Source organism: Polypterus senegalus, chromosome 1 (assembly GCF_016835505.1).
Source record: "Polypterus senegalus isolate Bchr_013 chromosome 1, ASM1683550v1, whole genome shotgun sequence".
In the NCBI taxonomy this organism is placed as follows: domain Eukaryota; kingdom Metazoa; phylum Chordata; class Cladistia; order Polypteriformes; family Polypteridae; genus Polypterus; species Polypterus senegalus.
The window spans coordinates 197,815,363-197,836,878 of NC_053154.1; the positions used below are offsets into that span (position 1 = coordinate 197,815,363).

Consider the following 21,516-nt stretch of genomic DNA (forward strand, 5'->3'; position numbering starts at 1 on the left):
TATAGAGAGATGTGTTCGCTGACGTTATGATCGCCTTTTGGAGACAGTCGCGGTGGGTCTTGTGTAGACTGGTGAGACGTCCCGCCATTAATCGGCTGTGATGGCACTGTCAGTCCTCCACTCCTGTGCGTGTCTTCATAATCCGAGGTAAGGACCTCATAATCGTATACCTGCAAAAGAACGTGTGAATCACCTTAATATTATTTTGCCGTGGTGTAGAAAAGGGGTCCCATGTTTGCACTTGTCTGGGCTATAGCGCAGGGGGAGGATGAAAAAAATTAAAAGTGCTCACTTTGACTTAAGGCAGAAGCGCAGTCAGCGTCTCAAAGGCCGGCACAGCTATGCACGCGCGCTGGCTGCTCGACTTTTGCAGGGCAGGAGACCACAGTTTTGCAGACACGTTCATGATATCAAAAGTCTCAGTGCTCTTTGGAGGTCATTCATATATTATATGATATATATATATATATATATATATATCAAAATACCCGCTACAGCGGAGAAGTAGTGTGTTAAAGAAGTAATGAAAAAGAAAAGGAAACATTAAGTCACCCTCGCTTTGCTCTTACTTTATTTACCGTTCATTTAATCATGGCTAATGGCGGAAAAATTATAAAATGGAAGGAGGATGGCTTTACCAAAACAATTATTGATGGCGAATCGATTATTCATAAAGCTTGAATTGGTGATCTGTTTTTCTGTGTTAACCTCATATTTTTTCATACTTCTTCTCAAATTAAGGTGGTGCGAGGGTAAAATGAATCGGGATGCGCTGATCAATGTAATAATCGGTGTACCAGGAAATCATGCATTGACAAAAGCTACCCTTTGCTTGTAATGCAAAGTGTGATTAAATGCATTATTTTTAACGCGTTATGGAGCACATGCATCGAAGCTTCTCAGCTGTGCTTGTGCTAAGAAAAGGAAAGATTTTAAAAATAACGTAACACGATTGTCAATGTAACCTTTTGTAAGTAGTGCCTGGAGGATTCAGTGTGGAGAAAGTCTAGAGACAGCGTGTGTATTAACTTGTTGATTTTTCTGTGAGTATTTGGTGGCAGTCTGACGAAGTTGCTTCGGAAGACGGCGTTAGCCGCGGAGCTCAATGGGAGGGGTGATGATGACGTGACTCCCCACCGCCTTAACTGTCAATCCCCCACAAACACAGTCTCTCTGAATTTGCATAAGCACACCCCTTCACCTACAATTTTAACTTAAGTTACAAAGTGATCAAAACTCGTTTATATCCTGCGTCCTCTCATTAAACTTGTATCCCGCATTACCTGTGGGCATGTGAAACGCCAGCAGTAGCCTGTCTATGAACTTAATTTAAAGTTTAGGTTTACACCTTGCTTTCTTTCCGAGGTAGCAGCACTCATGAATATGGTAGTATATGTCACTCGCTCGCTTCTTATTGTTTCGCTGCCTTCTCAATTATATAATGCATGTTTTCTTAAGCGCTTTTTGGAGGTCTTCCTGGTTTTCTACGCACTGCGTTGACAGTCAGTTCACGTGATTACGTGGGAGGCGTGATGATGTCACACGAAACTCCGCCCCCCACGTCATTCCAGCTCAACTCCATTACAGTTAATGGAGAAAAATACCTTCCAGTTATGACCATTAGGCGTAGAATTTCGAAATAAAACCTGCCCAACTTTTGTAAGTAAGCTGTAAGGAATGAGCCTGCCAGATTTCAGCCTTCTACCTACACGGGAAGTTGGAGAATTAGTGATGAGTCAGTGAGTGAGTGAGTGAGTGAGTGAGTGAGTGAGTGAGTGAGTGAGTGAGTGAGGGCTTTGCCTTTTATTAGTATAGATTTACATAAAAAATATTTGTATAATTATTCTTATAATTATGATTATTGGAATAATCATTCTTATTTTTATCTGGTGGTGGAATGGGGAAATACAGCAGAGTATACAGAGGAAGAGGTTGGCAAAAAAGAAGTGGGTAGTCAGAGAGATGCAGAAAGTAAACAGGTGTACAAGGAGATAAGGCATAAGGTGAAGAGGGAGGTGCGAAGGCTAAAGAAAAGGTGTATGATGAGTTGTATAAGAGGTTGGACACTAAGAAGGGAGAAAATGACCTGTACCGATTGGCTAAACAGGAGGACCGAGCTGGGAAAGATGTACAGCAGGTTAGGGTGATGAAGGATGAAGATGGAAATATACTCACAAGCGAGGAGAGCGTGTTGAGCAAATGGAAAGAGTACTTTGAGAGGCTGATGAATGAAGAGAATGAGAGAGAGAGAAGATTGGATGATGTGGAGATAGTGAATCAGGAAGTACATCATATTAGCAAGGTGGAATGAAGGACAAGGGGATGAAGAATGAGAAGGCTGTTGGTCAAGTTGACATACCTATGAAAGAATGGAGGTGTTTAGGAGAGATTGCGGAGGAGTTTTTAACCAGATTGTTTAATGCAATCTTGGGAAGTGAGGGGATGTCTGCGGAATGGAGAAGATGGTACTGGTACCAGGTTTTAAGAATAAGGGGAATGTAGTGACTACAGAGGAATAAAAATGATAAGCCATACATGAAGTTATGGGAAAGAGTAGTGGAAGCTAGGTTAAGAAGGAAGGTGATGATTAACGAGCATCATTATAATTTCATACCAGGAAAAAGCAGTACAGATGCAATGTTTGCTCTGAGGGTGTTGATGGAAAAGTATAGAGAAGGACAGAAAGAGTTGCATTGTGCCTTTGTGGACTAAGAGAAAGCATATGATGGAGTGCCTAGAGAGAAGTTGTGGTACTGTATGAGGAAATCGGGAATGGCAGAGAAGTATGTAAGAGAAGTACAGGATATGTATGAGGGAAGTGTTACAGTGGTGAGGTCTGCGGTAGGAGTGACAGATGCATTCAAGGTAGAGGTGGGATTACATCAGGGATCAGCTCTGGGCCCTTATTTGTAATGGTGATGAATAGGTTGATAGACGAGATTAGACATGTGGATTTGTTGGTGGATGACATTGTGATCTGTAACGAGAGTAGGGAGCAAGTCAAGAAGACCCTGGAGAGGTGGAGATATTTTGTAGAGAGGAGAGGAATGAAGATCAGTGGGAAAAGACAGAATAAATGTGTGTGTATGAGAGGGAGGTTAGAGGAATAGTGAGGATGCAGGGAGTAGAGTTGCCACAGGTGGATGAGTTTAAATACCTGGGATCAACTGTACAGAGTAATGGGGAGTATGGAAGAGAGGTGAAGAAGAGAGTGCAGGCAGGGCAGAGTGGGTGTAGAACAGTGTCAGGAGTGACTTAAGACAAACAGGTACCAGCAAGAGTGAAAGGGAAAGTCTACAAGACAGTAATGAGACCAGCGATGTTATATGGGTTGGAGATGGTGGCACTGACACAAAAATAGGAGACAGTCCTGGAGGTGTCAGAGTTAAATATGTTAAGATTTGCATTGGGTGTAACAAGGATGGACAGGATTAGAAATGAGTACATTAGAGGATCAGCTCAGTTTGGACGGTTGGGAGACAAAGTCAAAGAGGCAAGATTGCATTGGTTTGGACATGTGTAGAAGAGAGATGCTGGGTACATTGGGAGAAGGATGTTAAGAATGGAGCAGCCAGGTAAGAGGAAAAGAGGAAATCCTAACAGGAGGTTTATGGATGTGGTGAGAGAGGACATGCAGTTGGTGGGTGTAATGGAGCAAGATGCAGAGGACAGGAACATATAGAAAAAGATGATCTGCTGTGGCAATCCCTAACAGGGGCAGTCGAAAGAAGAAAACGATTAGCATTTTTATCTATTTCAATTTTTTTTTTTTTTTTTGACATCTTGTAAAGTACTTTGAGTTATATCCTGTGTATAAAAATGTGCTGTAGAAGAAAACTTTTGCTGTTGTTGTTGCTGTCTGCTAAAAAGTGCATTTATTGCATTCTTTCTAAAATATGCAGTGTTTTAATAATCAAGTGGTTCAATAATTTTCTCATGCCATCAGCATTAATATAACTCCATTTAATATACTGTATAAAATAAATATATAATACAAACATATATTGTACACATAAACAATAATAAATTAATATTTCTTCTATGTTAGCTTTTAAGCGTACTTTTTATTTTTTAGGTTGTGCATTGTGCAGTGCTTTCTCAGAGTTACATGTTTCAGAAGAATGATATATTCATCATTTCAGCCTCCACTACCTAGAAATACTTTCACAAGATTCTAGCTTAATATGCACTTTATTTTTCATAATATGAATCAATCATGCTTTCGGGTCATTTTAAATTACTGAAATGTACCTTTAAAGAAATGAATAATAAAAAATAAACAGGGTAACAGATCCAATGACCTTGACACAATGACTAATTTGAAAAGGCCGCTTGTTGTCTGTTCACATTTCCTGAACTTCACCTCCCAAACTTATCAACAGCATTTAATCTAAATATATACTTAAAATCACACATATATTTCCATTTTTCTTCTTGATCTGTTTATTTTGTGGTTAGGTTTTGTTTTTCTTTGAGGAGAGCTGTTAGCAGGGTCCAAACAAAGTATAAGTCTGTAGCTTATGTAGTGTGTTTCAGAAGAATGTTTAAGTAATTTTTTTCTGACTGGTTTATACATTTTATACAAGACTCTGAGGTAAAAAGCAAACTGTGTAGCCACCATCCATAACTACTTAATCCCTTAAACACAGTTCAAAACAAATTTATTGAAAAATTTACTTGAAATACTTGCTCAGTCCATACTTTCTTCTTGGATTTTATTACATGTTTTGAAGAAATTAGATTTAGATCTGAATGTTCCTAAAGATTATAGGGACATTTCAAATGAATCGTTACTTTGTAAAACTACAAATAAAACTGTAATCTTGCAAATCTCATTTTATCTCAATAAATGCAAAGTCTGAAACATTTCAGTCAGCCTTTCACCTAAGACACTGCCAAGAAAATGCCTTACCATTTGCTGTAAATAACATTCTACTAATATGTTCTGCTGCAGAAAATGCTACGGTCATTGTTTTTTCATAAATAAGTAGTGTTTTATACTATTACCTGTAGCATTCTACTACTCAGTTTTGAGAATTTCAGACATTGTTCTTAGTTAGTTAACGTCATATGTATCATATCATTTTAATATGCTGACTGATGTCAATGTTCCCTCGTTATCTGCCATTAGATATGGAATGCCATAAGATTAAGTGTTAGTAAATTATTTTTATGTGTTACTTTAAAAAAATATGTTATTCATTTTAAATCATTTACTGGTGACATCCCTCAGTATTTCTTAATAAAACCAAATGACACTTCTCCATCTATGTCATTAATTATTTGCTTTTGCAATGTCATACAAAATATGAGTGAAAATTACTTATTCTGAAATTAGTCTAAATCAAACACATAGCAGAAAAATACAGGTACCGATTTAAGTTTAATTTGACCAACCAAAGTCCAACCAAACTGTAAGTATTAACTTATGTACTGATTATAAGACATCATATGAACTTTTGTTATAAATACTACAAAACTAAGGCATTTTTGTAATGTAAAAATCATTCATTTATATCAAACAAAACTGACTATTACCCAGCTTAAGTTGTGATTTTGAAACAGCTTGTGTGCCTCAAAGTTTTTCTAGCTATGTTAATAGAACCTGTACGCTCCTGATAAGGTTACTCATAGTTACAAGGTCTAAAGATGGAGCCAGAGAATCCAAAAAAAAAAACCATGAGCTGACTTGTATGATTGTTCTAAATAAGCCTAAAAGAACCTACTACACTTTATTTTGTCTTTTTTCTTGTTGTCTTAAACATTACATTGTGATATGTTTAATGTTAATGTTAATGGGCACTTTCTTGCTACTATAGCTACTACATTTCACTGCAGTCGCCCCATCTTATGATATAACAGATGATGGCCTACTTAGGAGCAAAGAATTAGAATGGCTCTGTTTGTACTTTTCTTGAAAAATCCGAAAAAGCCCCTCTTCAAAAGTAATTAGAAACAAACACTGTTTTGTTTTCAAATTACATATTTTCCAAAATGCATTTTAGGCTACAATTTTAGCCGCTACCTTTTCATACAAGTTTGCTCAAGCATCTTTTCCAAGACTATGGATTGTGTTTATTTATTTATTATTTTTATTCTGCCTGCCAAGAAACAATACACTTTCTACTTGCACTTTTTTTAAATTTAAGAGCACTTAAACTGGTCACAAACATTTATGAAGAGTACTGGCTCTGGAAGTAAATTTCTCACTTGAAGGGTGTTTCTCTTATATTCTGGAGTTCACTCATTGAAGTGGCCTTGGGAAGGTGTGGGAATATTTAAAATGCTTATACTTGATGCATAAGAAGTCAGTTGCAGTGGTTTGACTCTGTAGTTAGAATATCCAAGTGGTTACTAGTTATGACCCACTTGGAGAAGACACAGGACTGGCTAGTAGGACTGTATCTTTTAACTAGCTTGGGAGCTCCTGGGAACTCCCCCAGAGGGAGTGAAGATGGTTGCTTGGCCTCTTCAACTCAGCCTCTTCCTACCACCATCTTCACCAGGAAAAGTGGAAGGAATACAATAGTGAAAGAATTGACAATTGTAATGGTTTACTGCAGACTGTTTAAAGTGATCAAGTATTATTGTACAGCTTGTCAAAAGCATAACAGCAAAGATCACAACTATAACTATAAAGTACAATATGTCATGTCTTTTTTGATTGTCTTTCTCTTATTGGTGTCCTGCAGTGGGTACCTATCTGAATCTTGGATAGGGACCTTAGAAGGGATGATCACCAACAACAGACACTAAGTCAGTCTTCTGTAGTGTTCTGCTAAAATTATCGATTTATGTCAGTACATTAGTGTAATCTGGAATACTCAGGGACAACTAAATGACTATATATACCCTGCATTTTTTATTTCTCATTTTATTGCCAGCTAGCCATAATTTAATATATTCAAAATGTTCAACTTTAGTATTGATATGCGCTTGATTTAAGATTCTCAATATGGCACAGTGGTTTGTGCTGTCATCTCACAGCTCTAGAGCCTTGGATTGGAAGCTAATCGTTTGTTGATTCTACCAATATCTATATAAACTTTCTTCCAGATACAAAGACTTTTCTTCTGCATCAACAAAGATGGACATGTTAAGTAAACTGGTCATTATATATTGTCCCAGTGTGACTGAGGTTGTGTGTATGTATGGCCTGAAATAAACTGGGTCCCTATCAAAGTCTGCATTGTATACTACTCTAACAAGCATCCAACAATGGATGGATGGATAGATGGATGGATGGATGGATGGATGGATGGATGGATCTGGGCTTTTAAGTGCGCTATATGGGAATTATAATTGAATCTTCGACATTTTATTAAATAAGAATTAGAATAGCTGGACATTATATAAAAACCCATATTGCTTCTAGAATGCCCAATCACCTTCCCAACACTGACATAGAAATTAAGTCATTTAGGAGTCACTACATGTTAATTAGAATTAAACACAAAAGAACAAAACTATTCTAATTCTAAAAATAACTATAAAAGCAGTTATTTAAAGATGCTAAAAAGTACTTGCAGATGAACAAAGGGTATTGATCTATGTCTTACCTGTTGCAAACATCTCTCCTGCTACAGCAAGAAATGCATCCGAAACAACATTCTCCAAGGTTGCATTAATGTTGAGCTGACGAGCTACATTGCGGTAGACATTTGGCCGAAGATATTCCAGCTCATCACCTTTGGCACATAAACAAGAGAATTATATATGTAAAGTGATTTCAGTTCCAATGACATATACAACAATAATTTTTAGGAGGCTGTTTTCCATTCCTGGCCTAATTATACAATTATGTCTGTTGACTCTAATGTTAAGTGAAGTAAATAAATTTACCCTACATAAATTTTACCTTAATTCTGTCCCAGATTGCAGTCGCAAATCTCCAAATGCAAATGAACTTTTCTCAATAGTGCAGCACTATACCACAGATATCAAATTAGCTACAGAAGTTTGCTTGAAAAAAAAAAATTATCTTACTGCCATACAAAAGCAATGGCATTAATAATAGGTGTATTAATTTTCATAATTATTATTTTGAAAAATAAAAAATGTTTGGTTTTCTTGATGTTTCCCATAATACATCAAGTTAAAAATTTTGAATCACATTCTAGGTCAGTTATCTCAGTTAGTCATTTTCTCTAAGGTATAACATGATGGATACTTTTTTCAGCAGTACTGCTGGTTGAAATATATCATAAACAATGAAAGGGTCATCACCACACCTCACAGAATACTGCAATCAGGCATCAAAGTACTTCCCAAAAACTCTTCTTCAGACATAATGGTATATTTGTTAAACATAAATTTCAAATGTGGGCTTATTATACCATTAGATTATCTACCACTGGTGGTCACTCTGTGCTTTATGTACTTTGCCATCATTTATTTGGCTTGTTACTCTTCAGTATGAATTATTTGTTAGCTACAAAACATACTACAGTAGAAGGCAATTTCTTTTTAGACCTATTTGCATAGGTTCTATAGTAGTGGCCAAAAGTTTTGAGAATGATACAAATATTGTTTTCACAAACTTTACTGCTTCAGTGTTTTAGATCTTTTCATCAGCTGTTTCTATGGTATACTGAAGTATAATTACAAGCATTTCCTAAGTTTCAAAGGCTTCTATTGACAATCACATTAAGTTTATGCAAAGAGTCAATTTTTGCAGTGTTGGCCCTTCTTTTTCAAGACCTCTGCAATTCGCCCTGACATGCTGTCAATCAACAACTGACTAATGGCAGCCCATTCTTGCATAATCAATGCTTGGAGTTTTTCAGAATTTGTGGGTTTTTGTTTGTCCACCCGCCTCTTAAGGATTAGCCATAAGTTCTCAATGGGATTAATGTCTGGGGAGTTTTCTGAGCATGGACCCAAAATTTCGATGTTCTGTTCCCCAAAGCACTTAGTTATCACTTTTGCCTAATGGTAGTGTTTCTCAACCTTTAAGTATTTGCGACCCGAGTTTTCATAACAGTTTTAATCGCACCTCCCTAACGTTTTTTTGACAGGAGCCCACTAATACCAATTTGTTCTTTTTTAATTAACGATATATCATAGATGCATATTTGATTATCCCCGTGACCCTGTAGTTAGGATATAGCAGGTTGGATGATGGATGGATGGATGGGTATTTTATTATACCTACTTAACTTTTATCGACATTTATCTAACTCTAGTATATTTTTCTAGTATCAGAATGTAGTTTAAGTTAATTTGTTTTGGTTTCAATAGATGCATTTTTCATATTTGATTCTTGCTTTCTTTTTTTCACATCTTCGCGTCCCCCTTTTTGTTACTTCGCGCCCCCCTAGGGGGGCCCGCCCCACAGTTTGAGAAACACTGCCTTATGGCATGGTGCTCCATCATGCTGGAAAATGCATTGTTAATCACCAAGCTGTTCTTGGATGGTTGGCAGAAGTTGCTCTCGAAGGATGTTTTGGTACCATTCTTTATTCATGGCTGTGTTCTTAGGCAAAATTATGAGTGAGCCCACTCCCTTGGCTGAGAAGCCACCCCACATGTGAATGATCTCAGGATGCTTTACTGTTGGCATGACACAGGACTGATAGTAGCGCTCATTTTTTCCTCTCCAGACAATTTTTTTCCAGATGCTCTGTAACAATCGGAAAGGGGATTCATCAGAGAAAAGGTACAGGGTTTGGACTGCTGAGAACTGGGGTAAAGTCATTTTCTCTTTGAGAACAATTGTAAAGTTCGCCCTAGCTTTGAGTTGAAAATATCCTGACTCTCTATCATTTTATTTCTGGATTTTTTTTTTCCAACTTCATACTTTCTGAAATATATGCTGTTAGAACTGGCACCAATACTTTTAATAAGCAATCCTATCTATAATTTGAATGGGAGCGGTGATTCAATGTCCACATAGTTTTCTTGTGCAGCTGAGCCTTCTTTCCCTGAAAATTACCTTCACCTATTTGGGGATGGGTCAGGTGGGAGGGGGTTGACCACTGTGGGTTAGGTGTTCTTATAAGTATTGATGTTTCCATAGCTGTGTTTGGTTTCCACTAATTTGTAATTTGTATATTTATTTAATAAAAATCTGAAAACAAAAAAAGGAATGCCATAGTCCAGCTGTCCAGCAAGTACCTGCTGTATTATGGCCAATAACAGGCCCCAAACCATTTAAGATCCCAGGCCTGAAGCATGGGTAAGCACATACATTAAATCACACATGTACTGTATACAGAAGAAAAAAGTGAAAAACATTTTGGACAGTGACAGGCCTTGACTCATTCAGAACCCTGTGACAGAGACAAACAAGTTAAAAATAATTTAAAGTTTTTAAAAGGTTTTTTAAAGGAGATAGAATGTTCTTTGGTGAAACAACTAATTTTAAAGCTACTTGAACACCTTATGTTTATCAAATGCATCATGCCACAATTACTACACTCTCAGAAGAGTTAGAAATGACTTTATGGACAACTCTGGTGTTTGCCTTAACACTTGATGAGTCAACAGAAATTAGCAACAGCAAGTTATTCATTAAACTAGTATCTGTTTGTACCGATGGAGCTACTTTAGCAATAGGTGCCACCAAGTCATTGTTCAAAAGAATTAATGGGAATGCATTCCATAACTTACTGAAATGCAAGTTGTTCTAGTAATGTGGCCTGATATGTACAATAAGTAAAATTCCAGTTAAAGGCAATTTTGTTTTTTCAGCAACTTTACTATAAGAAGCAATAAGCTTTGTGCATTAAAGAAACATCTGGTAAAACCAGCACTTAAGTTTATGCATCCACAGTGAGGTGGCTTTCAATTTAGAGGAAAATTATAGTTGTATGTCAATCACTAAAAGTCCTGAGAAAATTACTGGAATACATGGATACCACCAACTTAAAGCTAAAGCTCTTCAGACAGTTCAGCTTTGTGGCACATAGTGTGAACATTTTCTACATATGAGAAATGCATATATGCATAAAACACAACATCACAAAAAATCACTTCTGCTCTCCAATACTGCATACATAAAAGAAACAGATTAGGTTAATTTTCTCTTACAATAACACTCAATGATTTCAACATTAAATTTAGCCTTGCTTTTACTAAACAACTGTAGTGATCTGTACTGTGGTTTCTTCAATTGAGCTACTACACTGGAAATCATAAAGTCATTTATTTTTAAAAGCCAAACTAAAATAAAAAGGACAGAGAGCAAGCTTATTAAACTGGATTGCTGACAACTTTCTCATATGCCCCCGGATCCATTCCCCAAGCCTTTTAAATGAAGGAAACATTTTTTGCCCATATTTGTATATTTAAAGGAATAACTGGGATTCCTGCCATTTTTTTTCCTTTTAAGTTTTACTGCAACTTGAAAACTCCAGTGCAGCATGTTTTAATTTAATATGTGTTAACAACCTAAAGCAGAAAGGCAATACTTGAGATATGCTTATTCTGTAATACTGGATAGAAGAATAATAATGTTGTAAAATGAATGTTATTACTTTGTATTCTTTGTTATGCTTTTATCCCTTTAATTGGAAAAGTTATTGTTTGTAACATATAATGTAATACCATTGATTGTATGAAATCAGTGATTGTGTTCCTAGACCAGTTATAATACTTCTTCCCAGGAGAAAGAAATACTGGTAGGATGAAAGGAGTTACAAAATTTATTATAAATATTCTGATATACAGCTGTAGTACAGTCACATACGGTTCAAAAATAAATGTTCTGAACCATTTTGTGTTATAAAAACAACCTTATAGGTCAAGTACTTTTGGAATCTTGGCCAGCTTTGAAACTGAATTTGCCATTCACTATTTTTTTTCTCTATAGTAATGTGGGGTGGGTAAGAAAATTCAAATAAAGGATGCACTATTGCTTTAGACTTGATCATTATTAGAAGCAAAGCTGCTTTCAATGCAACTTCTTCATTGCAGTTTAAGATAAGAAAAAATCAATCTGAGCATTCATTAAATCAATAATGATCCATCTGCCGCAGCCAGCCTGGTCCAGTCACTCGGGTGCCCAACAATGAGGATCTCACGAGCTGGATCACCCTCGAGCATACGCGCCACATGGATGCAGTGCCGTAACTGATGCTCCCTTACAATGCAGGTAATGTGCCTTATTCGGGACTCTATGAGCAACCGCTCATTCAACACAAAGTCAAACCAACAGTACCCAAGAATTTTCCGGAGAAACACAGTACCAAAGGAGTCCAGCCTTCATCTCAGGTCACTGGATAGCGTCCATGTCTCGCAACCATATACTGTAGCAAGACAGGAAACACCAGGACTCTAAAGACTTGGACCTTCATCCATTTGTATAGATATCGGGAGCGCCACATACCCCTTTCCAGCGAACTCATGACCCCCTATGCCCTTCCAATCCATCTACTGACTTCACAGAAAGGGTCACCAGAGACATGAATGTCTCTGTGACAATATAAGCATTAATTAGAAATCTTAACATTATTAATTTCTGCAGCAATCATTTGATTTACCTGGCCCTAACTATTCAAACCAAGCAACATTATTATATAACATCTATTTCAATTACTGAACACATTATACAGTACTCTACATAGTTTCTTTCACAAGCCACACAAAAGCATTGAATCAAATTCTTTAATAAAATAATTTACAATTGAACTTCCTGCTTGACCAGATGCTACTAAATTAACATTTTAAGTCTGTGAGTCTTACAAAATAATCAACATACAACAACATTATAATAAACCAAATCTTTTACTTAGTATTTGCAGCACTTATTAAAAAAAAATATTATGAACCTTGGTGATATTGTGGTTAAGAAATGTATTACAAATTATACAAAAGTTTTATTTCAGGCCCATGAAAGCAGCCAAAAAAGCACCACATAAAAAGAAAGAAGCTGTATTTATACAAATTGGAAAATCTTGGTATTGAGAAAGTCAGGTGTAAATGAATGGTTAAAATCTGCAACAGTTCTAGTATATTCTGAACCAGAAACATGAGTCAAGATGGTAATCCCCACAGTTTCTAGGCTAAAGAAGGCCTTCATCAAGGATACTATATGTTCTAAGTCTGCTATTAAAAACAGTAGTGGGATAGTCACAAGTAAGGAATGCAATGAGAGCTCTTATATGTCATTATCTAGATATACTGAAATGAAAATCTAATATAGAAAGCAAAATGGAAGCACAAAAGAACAAAGTAATGGATTTTAGTGAAAGAACAGGTATGAATGAGGAAGGAGCATTGCCATCTAGAATAAACATTAACTATGTTGAAAGGAGGTTGATATACAGGTAATGCACTAGTAGCTATAAGAGGGCTTTCTGTTTTTTGTTACAGTGCTAGGTAATTACAAACGTCTTACTGGAATTTTCAGGTAAGGAAGACAGTAGCTCTGGGTTAAGTTAACACACGCAGGTAAAACTTTGCTAAGACCTTTGGTGTGCAAATTCTGTAATAGAGTTACTGTATTATAATTAACAATAGATATAGATTATTAAAATACATATGAGGACTTGCAAACTATAGACACTAGCTCTCCTTCCTATCACTAGTTTTGTTATTTTTAATCATTTATGTTTTTAAGCATATTTCCATTGTCACAGATTAGCAGAATCATTATGGAATACAGTTCTATGAGACAGAGAACACTGTGGCGTCTCTGTGTGTCAGGCACAGGCCTTTGTATATTTTTGCCTGTTAAGCTGGTAAACCTTTAAAAGGGTTTCACCACAGAGTCCTAAAAGGAAGAGGTTTCTTACACTTTTAATATGATACAGCACTCTTAAGCATTCCACTTCCTCTGTGTTTTGGCAGAAGTCCTAACAAGGCCAATTAGCAAAAGCATAGGCTACCAAGTTGTAAACCAAAAGGAATGTCCCATTAATTTAGATGTCTTCCTTTTGCTGAAACTTCTTCCATCAGGGCTAGACCTATCCCATGGACACCTTTGGAGTCTGCACCTCCTTCTGTGTTTATCTTTTCGATATCTATATTTACACTTGGTACTTAAAGTCTGGCCTCTATCTCACATACTCAGTACAAACAAAGTTGTGCATAAGGCCTACAAACTACCCACACAACTCATTTACAGATTCACTATTGCCAAGTGTAAACAACATGTATAAGCATGTGTTACTCAATATGCAATACAGCACCATGATAAGTGAGCATAACATTCTAACCCCAGACTTCTTTCTTAATTGAAAAATCTCAGAACACATTTGTAATTACTGTACAAGTAGCAAAAGAAACCGAACAAATACCTCAAACACTGAAATATCTTTCTGTGATTATTTTTGTTTAAGAAAAAAGTAATACAGTACTTGTAATCACAATTTAGCAAGCAATTAAATCACACTCTTATTTTATGGGTTGAATGAGCAAATCCTTTATTTTAAGGTTTATGACTGAAATTGAGAGTGGTGTATTTAAAGTTTTTAGTGCACTCCAAAGGCTGTTCTACTCTGTGTTTCTTTTGCTGTACTGAGCTTCCAGGTGTCATTCCCACACTGTTAGGCAACACTGCACCCCCACCCTCCAAAACATTATGCCCACCCTGAAATTTCATTTCAAAAACTTTGTAAAACACTGTTGCCCCACCAAAGTTTTATGCACTTGTATGTACTTACATTTATACTGTACTTTAATGTCCTTTATTGGTCTGTGACAAATACTTGTAAAACAATTCATGTTGGGTTAAAAGTTTAGAATATTTGTTGTCATAATAGTTATAGACAGACAATATACCTTAGTGAATATGAAGTTGACAAGATCCTGAAATTTGTAATTACAGTACATCTGTGGTTTAAGGGGTGACCCTAAACCTGAGCCAGTAACATTATTTATTAGAGCTATAATAGAGGCATATATGTATAATTATCCATCCAACCCGCTATATCCTAACTACAGGGTCATGGGGGTCTGCTGGAGCCAGTCCCAGCAAACATAGGGCGCAAGGCAGGAAACAAACCCCGGGCAGGGCGCCAGCCCACCACAGGGTGGCGCACACACACACACCCACTAGGGTAATTTAGGATCGCCAATGCACCTAACCTGCATGTCTTTGGACAGTGGGAGGAAACCAGAGCACCTGGAGGAAACCCACGCAGACATGGGGAGAACATGCAAACTCCACACTGGGAGGACCCAGGAAGCGAACCCAGGTCTCCTAACTGCAAGGCAGCAGCGCTACCCACTGTGCCACCTATGTATAATTATCTTTAAGAAAAACAGAGATATACTCTAAACAAATAAACACTGATTATTGAATACTGGCCTCACTGTGCTCACCCCCTACAATGATTTACAGTAATCTTGTACATTTTTCTAAATTCATTATTATCTGACTACTCAATAATTTTGCAGTAGATTCAATTCAGAGAAGGCTGGCTGCTTCTACATCCTGTGTCATACTGATAATGTAAGTTCACTCAAATTGACTGATCATACCTAAAATTCCCTTTCTACACTTTATTGTTTTTGGTGTACATAGGCATGAAACCCTTTCTTCACACATAATCTTTCCCTTCTCATTATCTTTACTTCTTACCAGAGTATATCCAGTCCACATCCACATTGTGAAGTTCACCACCAAGTCATGTTTCACCTTTTTCTATATCCTCAAATTGACTGCTTTTCTCCACACAAATTATTACATATACATGCATCCTTTCTGTCAACTCTGTACTTTTCTTTCCTTACTTCAGCAAACTCCTCATATTCCACTGATCATTTATTTCCTTTACTTCATTATATTCTTTTATTGGCTGTGCCTTACTCCTGTACACTATACGACTTCACAGTGTAATCATTTAGCTTTTTAAACTGCTGAGCTTCATTTTGTTAAATACATACATTTATTTATGAGCTAAGAATCCTACCTGCAATTTATCAAAATTGAAGGTTGAAGCACATTTTATACTATAACAGACAAAGATTTAAAAGCAATAAAGGATTTTATCCCTTCTTTTCTTTTGAGAATCTTTCTACAGTACCTGTACTTGATACTATTATTACCCAAAGTTCCTGGTTCTGAAGACAGAAAAGGTTAATAACAGGTTTGTATTTCCTTCTAATTGTGCCCTGAAAAAATGTCATCCAAATTAATCAGCAATGTTGAAAAAAAAATCAAATGATGGATTTACCAGCATGGCATACTCATGCTGATTTTGTGACTGTAGCTGGTTTATGAAGTCCATAGTTGAATGTTTATGTAGGTGGCTGGGCTTGCCACAAAGTGACCTTTTGTGCACAAATGAATATTGTGAAGAAGTATATGATTACTTGACATACATAATTTCTACCATACAAAATTAAAGAATTCTACATTCTGACTGAATGGCATGGAACTCGAGACATGGGTCTAATAAACATTAGCAACACAATGAATTGTGTGAATTAAATTCATGATTAATACAGCCTCAAATGGCCTTCCATATCCAGCAAACCTCTTCTGCTGGGGTAAGACTGATAACATTTTTTGCTCCCTGTGCCTCCATGAGGAAATGATGGGGCACATCCTCAACTTTTGCCAAAAGGTCTATGGGGACAAAACTACACTTGGCACCTCTTAACTGATAAATAGGCTTTTGCTTTCATAAGAGAAAAGGGACAAGCCATTCTTAAGAAACCATCAGACTGGCCACTGAAGTCTGACCTAGAAAGACAGCTTTAGTTTCCATATACTTCACTGGGACCACACACGTCAGACATTGTGTTGAGCTCTAAGACATCAAAAAAGGGCTAACAATCTCCTAAGATGAAAGAATGAGGCTGGTCAGAAAAAGGAAAAGGGCTATATACAGTATATAATAAGTACATACAAGAGTTGTGGACGCAGTGTGTACTATTTGAGTTGGGATGCAAAAGTTCATGGGTCTGTCTGTTATGTTGCCTGCATGAATTTTAACTCTCCTGAAAAGGACAAAAATGACACTCACAACATTTACATTACATTCTTCTTTAATAAATCTATATTAATAGCTATTTACCAAATTATATAAAAGTAAAACAATGACTTATTTAATGTTTATGCCAAAATACTAAAAAAAAAAATCATATTTAAGGAATTTCATTTGATCTGAAAAAAAATTAAAACTTAATTAACTGGACTGGAACTGAATGTGCACATCATGTTGACACTCATGTAGCAATACACTGCAAGTTAAAACTGTCCTTTTATCTTTCCCACCACATACTATTTTTAGAAGTAAAACCTAAATGTGGGTCTCTTCTTGACAGGACAGCAGTAACCTTATCTAAACAGTTCATCAGTTCTACTTGCAGAAGTTGGGAAGATGTTGAAAACCCATGCAAACTTATTACTTTTGTTTTTATGAAATTCAATTCAGCAAATGAGTGGCATTTTGTTCATGTACAATATGTGTACAAACAGAAATGTATCTGTTTTGATATAATGATAATTCTCTTATTGTGTCATTAATAAAAGCAAAAGCTGGTCCTTTTTGACATGTAGTCGCATTATGACACTAAAGATATTTTAATGCATCAAACTGTTTTACTGTTATACCTCTTTAAAAACTTCACTTTAAAAAGCCTAATTCACAACTCCTCACCTACATTAAAAATACAAACCATACAACTATCTATGTTTCTTGCAGTCCTTATGTGCCATATTGAAATCTAGGAATTAACAATATGGGACTTCCACTGTGGGGTTCTTTTTGAAAATGAATCAAGAATTTATAAACTAAACATCAGCTTATATATTTAATAATATTTAATAATATGCTGTCTTGAAGAATATAAGTGGAGACCCAGCAGGGATTGTAGCTGGCATGACACTAGGATGCCAGGGTGGCAGATACACTGGCAATGTTACCATTGCAAATGAAAAGAGACCACCATTATGCTCTAAAACTGTGGATGGAGTGCCAATGCCAATCCAAGACCAGGGCATTGGTGGATGACAAGAACCATGCCAGCAGTCTCAATGCTACTTACTAGGTGACAAGCAGGAGAACTATTCTCCAATATGTCCCATTCTGCACTGTGTTATGATGGATAGGCACTTGGCTATGGTCTAGCTCTTTAATATATAGTTGAGAGTCCTGAACTGTATGAACACATCAGGGGCCTAATGTATAAACAGTGCATATGCACAAAAATGTTGCGTAAGAACGTTTCCACGTTCAAATCGCAATGTATAAAACCTACACTTGGCATAAAGCCACGCACATTTCCACAGTATCTCATACCCTGGTGTACACAAGTTCTCCGCTCGGTTTTGCAGACTGGCGGCACCCAGCGTCAGAGCAGTGCTACTGTTCCTGTGTGGTTACCATTTCTTTTTCAGATCCAAATCCTGACATGGCTTTATAAATACACTGAAATTAACCGCATATTGTTTAGTAGTTTAATGCATCTGCTTGTAATTAACCAGTAACAATATAATGGTCCACAGAATGGTCAAACTATTCTAAATACAATAGCTGCTTTACCGTTGTTACTCTCACTGCACCTTCTTCTTCTTCTTCTTCTTCTTTCAGCTGCTCCCGTTAGGGGTTGCCACAGCGGATCATCTTTTTCTATATTACTCTCACTGCACCACTCAGAATATTTATATCACTGTATCTGAGTGGAGAATCAAAGATCTACAGAAACTGAGAAAGAGAATTATCGGTATACAGCATCAAGCACACACTGCCTCAGCCATGCTGTCTATTGAACTGCTCTCACACGGCAAATGTTTCAAAGTTTTTCCTGTACGGACCTCGCGGGTCAGAAACAGTTTCATCCCAAAAACTATAAACGTACTCAATCAGTCCATCAAGTGCTCCTTGTAGAACTGTTTGCACTTATAAGTACAATTACCTCACTGTAAACTTGCACTACAGTTATAATATTGCATAACCTGAGCCACTTTATTAAGCATGTATTTACATATAATGACGATATCATTTTTAAGATGAAATGCAGCAAAATATGTTTATTATATCATACAGATAAAACTTTAACTTCATTTAAATAATATATATTTTTAATAATTAAACATGCCAGGACATGGTGCCGCAGCGCTAGCGAGGAGCTTGCGCTCCGTTCACGGATTGTTCCTGCCTTGTGCTGTATTCTTACTTGTGCTGGCGCAACACTGAAAGGATAGATAGATAGAATAATTAAACACATACTACAAAGATATTTTAAAGTTCCTTAAAAGATTTGAAGAATTGGCGTTCTAAGCTTACAGATGGCTCAACATCAATTACAGAACTGATTGTGTGGCAATTGGGTATTTGGAGAAAGAAAAGTAAAGACAGGAATTTGGGGTTAGTACATTTGAAAGAGACAGTACAGTGATCCCTCGCTATATCACGCTTCGACTTTCGCGGCTTCACTCTATCGCGGTTTTTTTCTCATACACACTTACGTCACTACGCATGCGCTTTCTGAGAACTTTTATCTAAGCCCTACGATGGCTCCTAAACGTGCTGCTTTTTCTAAGCCTTCTGACAATAAAACTAAGCGCTGGAGGAAGATGCTTACTATCCAGGAGAAGGTGAAACTCTTGGATATGATTAAAGATGGCAATACCCTACAAAAGCCTCCTCACGCATATGAAAAGACAGTGCCAGCAACAGCCTATCAAGATGTTCTTCAGCCGTGCACCCAGACACCCACTGCCTACTCCTAGTACTTCTTCACTGAAGACAGCAACGCACCTGCTGAAGACACTGCACCACCTCTGAAGACTCTCCTACTGAGGTCATGCCTTCGTAGGTTAGTAGTTGTGTGCAATTAAATGTACAGTACAATAATCTACTATATAAAAGCGTTCGGGATTGTCCTTCCGTCCCGTGAGTGCAAAGCGTAGCGGTATTCCGCTTATTACAGACTTCGAAGAAACACGGTGTGAGCAGAGTTCTGGTGCTGTCATCGTTCCTTTGCTTTTGTGCGCAATGCGCTGGACAAATAGACAAAATTATGTCTCTGGAAATAATTAATGTTGATGGAGTACAAATGCCTCACCCCGTAGTAAATATCAGGGGAGATGGTGTTTGATTATTCTCATCTATAGCTTATTTAGTGCATGAAACTCCGTCTTTAGCGGTACAGATTCGGGCTGACATTGTACGACTTTGGACAGGCACTTGAGGGGATAAAAAAAACTTAGGTTTTCGGGAGATGTTATGAATGGGCACTTTGATGTTCTCATTCCCTACACTTACATGCCTGATGTACACATGGAGCGCACAAAAATTGAGGATAAAAGTCGGTCGCCTTAAAAGGCGAGTGCGCCTAGTAATATGATATTTGTAACGTCTAATATGTCTTATTTTCTCTTATTTTGTCTAATATATTGGGTAATACGAGTGTAATGGTGACTAAAAGGTGTTATTTCATGTCTAGATGGCTCTAATAATGTTAAAAAATGTATTTAGAAGGTCGTAAACAGGTTTTCTATACTCTTAACTGCTAAAATATTCGATTTATAAATAAAGAATCCTACTTCGCGAAAATTCATTTATCACGGTACACGGTTCAAAGTACTGCTACAATAAAGTATTTCATCGAAGGTTGTGCATGGCGCAGCAAGCATCTTGCATGAGACATGAACAATCACTGGGCCGCCATGTTCCCATGTTTAATAACATGATTTAAGTCCTATTATCATGAAAATGATACCACATATACATCTCAGTATTTTAATTATTCAGAGAGCTGTAATATCATGAATGTAATGGATTCTGTGTCCTGTCGGAGGAAGAGAAAGCCCGGAAGCACGTAGTGATTCACACACATAGAGTACATAGAAGATCAAATACAAAACAAAGCATTTAACGTGCTACTTTACTTATGATGGGATTTAAGAAACTAGTAAATTAAATGATTTTAAGATGAAGTTTATGATGTTCTACTTTAATGACAAAATAAACTACGTGATTAAAGTGGAAATTTCAAGATTAAAGTTGACATTTCGTGCTTTTTTTCCCACTGTGTGCCCATTTTTTTTGTCTGTACCTTAATAAGCTTTTCGTATGACACTCAGACTGTGGGCTACGACTCGCCTTTTTGATATCTGCCAACTTCTTTTTTATTTCAGGCACTGTGCGACTTTGTGAACTTGAGCTTTTGAGTTTCTCCAACACTCTGTCACTTAATCAACTTCCTTTTGTTGATTATATCACTGTTTAAACCAACAAATAGTACATTTTTCTTTGCCTCTGCTAGGTATTCTTTGAATTTCTTCTATTTTTCCTCCGTGCTTTTCCCATTATTTTTTCACAGAAGGCTGAGCTTAAGGGCTATTTATATTGATTTGCATATTCAAAGAGGCGTAATTCTGGGAGGAGTTGGGGTGGGACAGCAGGCGCGTGCACGTGCGTTATTTTTCACGCTGACTGGGATTTATGTAGCGGAAGAATGTGGAAGTTTGCATACGCACAGATTTATGCATCTGGAATTTTTTGTGCGTATGCACATTTCCGCTTTTGTCCGTATGCACATTTCCGCTTTTGTCCATACACCATGTTATAGTGTGAATTATTCGCACGGCGTTATACATGAGGCCCGAGGTCACTA

General features: G+C 36.9%; 1 protein-coding gene across 3 annotated transcripts in view; it reads right to left on the reverse strand.

Moving 5' to 3' along the window:
- LOC120537514 (bcl-2-related ovarian killer protein homolog A-like) overlaps nucleotides 1-21,516 on the reverse strand; it is a 58,114-nt gene that overhangs the window by 30,032 nt on the left and 6,566 nt on the right. For all 3 annotated transcript variants that reach the window (XM_039766515.1, XM_039766523.1, XM_039766532.1), the window contains exon 3: nucleotides 7,560-7,688. In XM_039766515.1, the coding sequence (XP_039622449.1) occupies nucleotides 7,560-7,688 (129 nt within the window). The remainder of the gene's footprint in view (nucleotides 1-7,559; nucleotides 7,689-21,516) is intronic.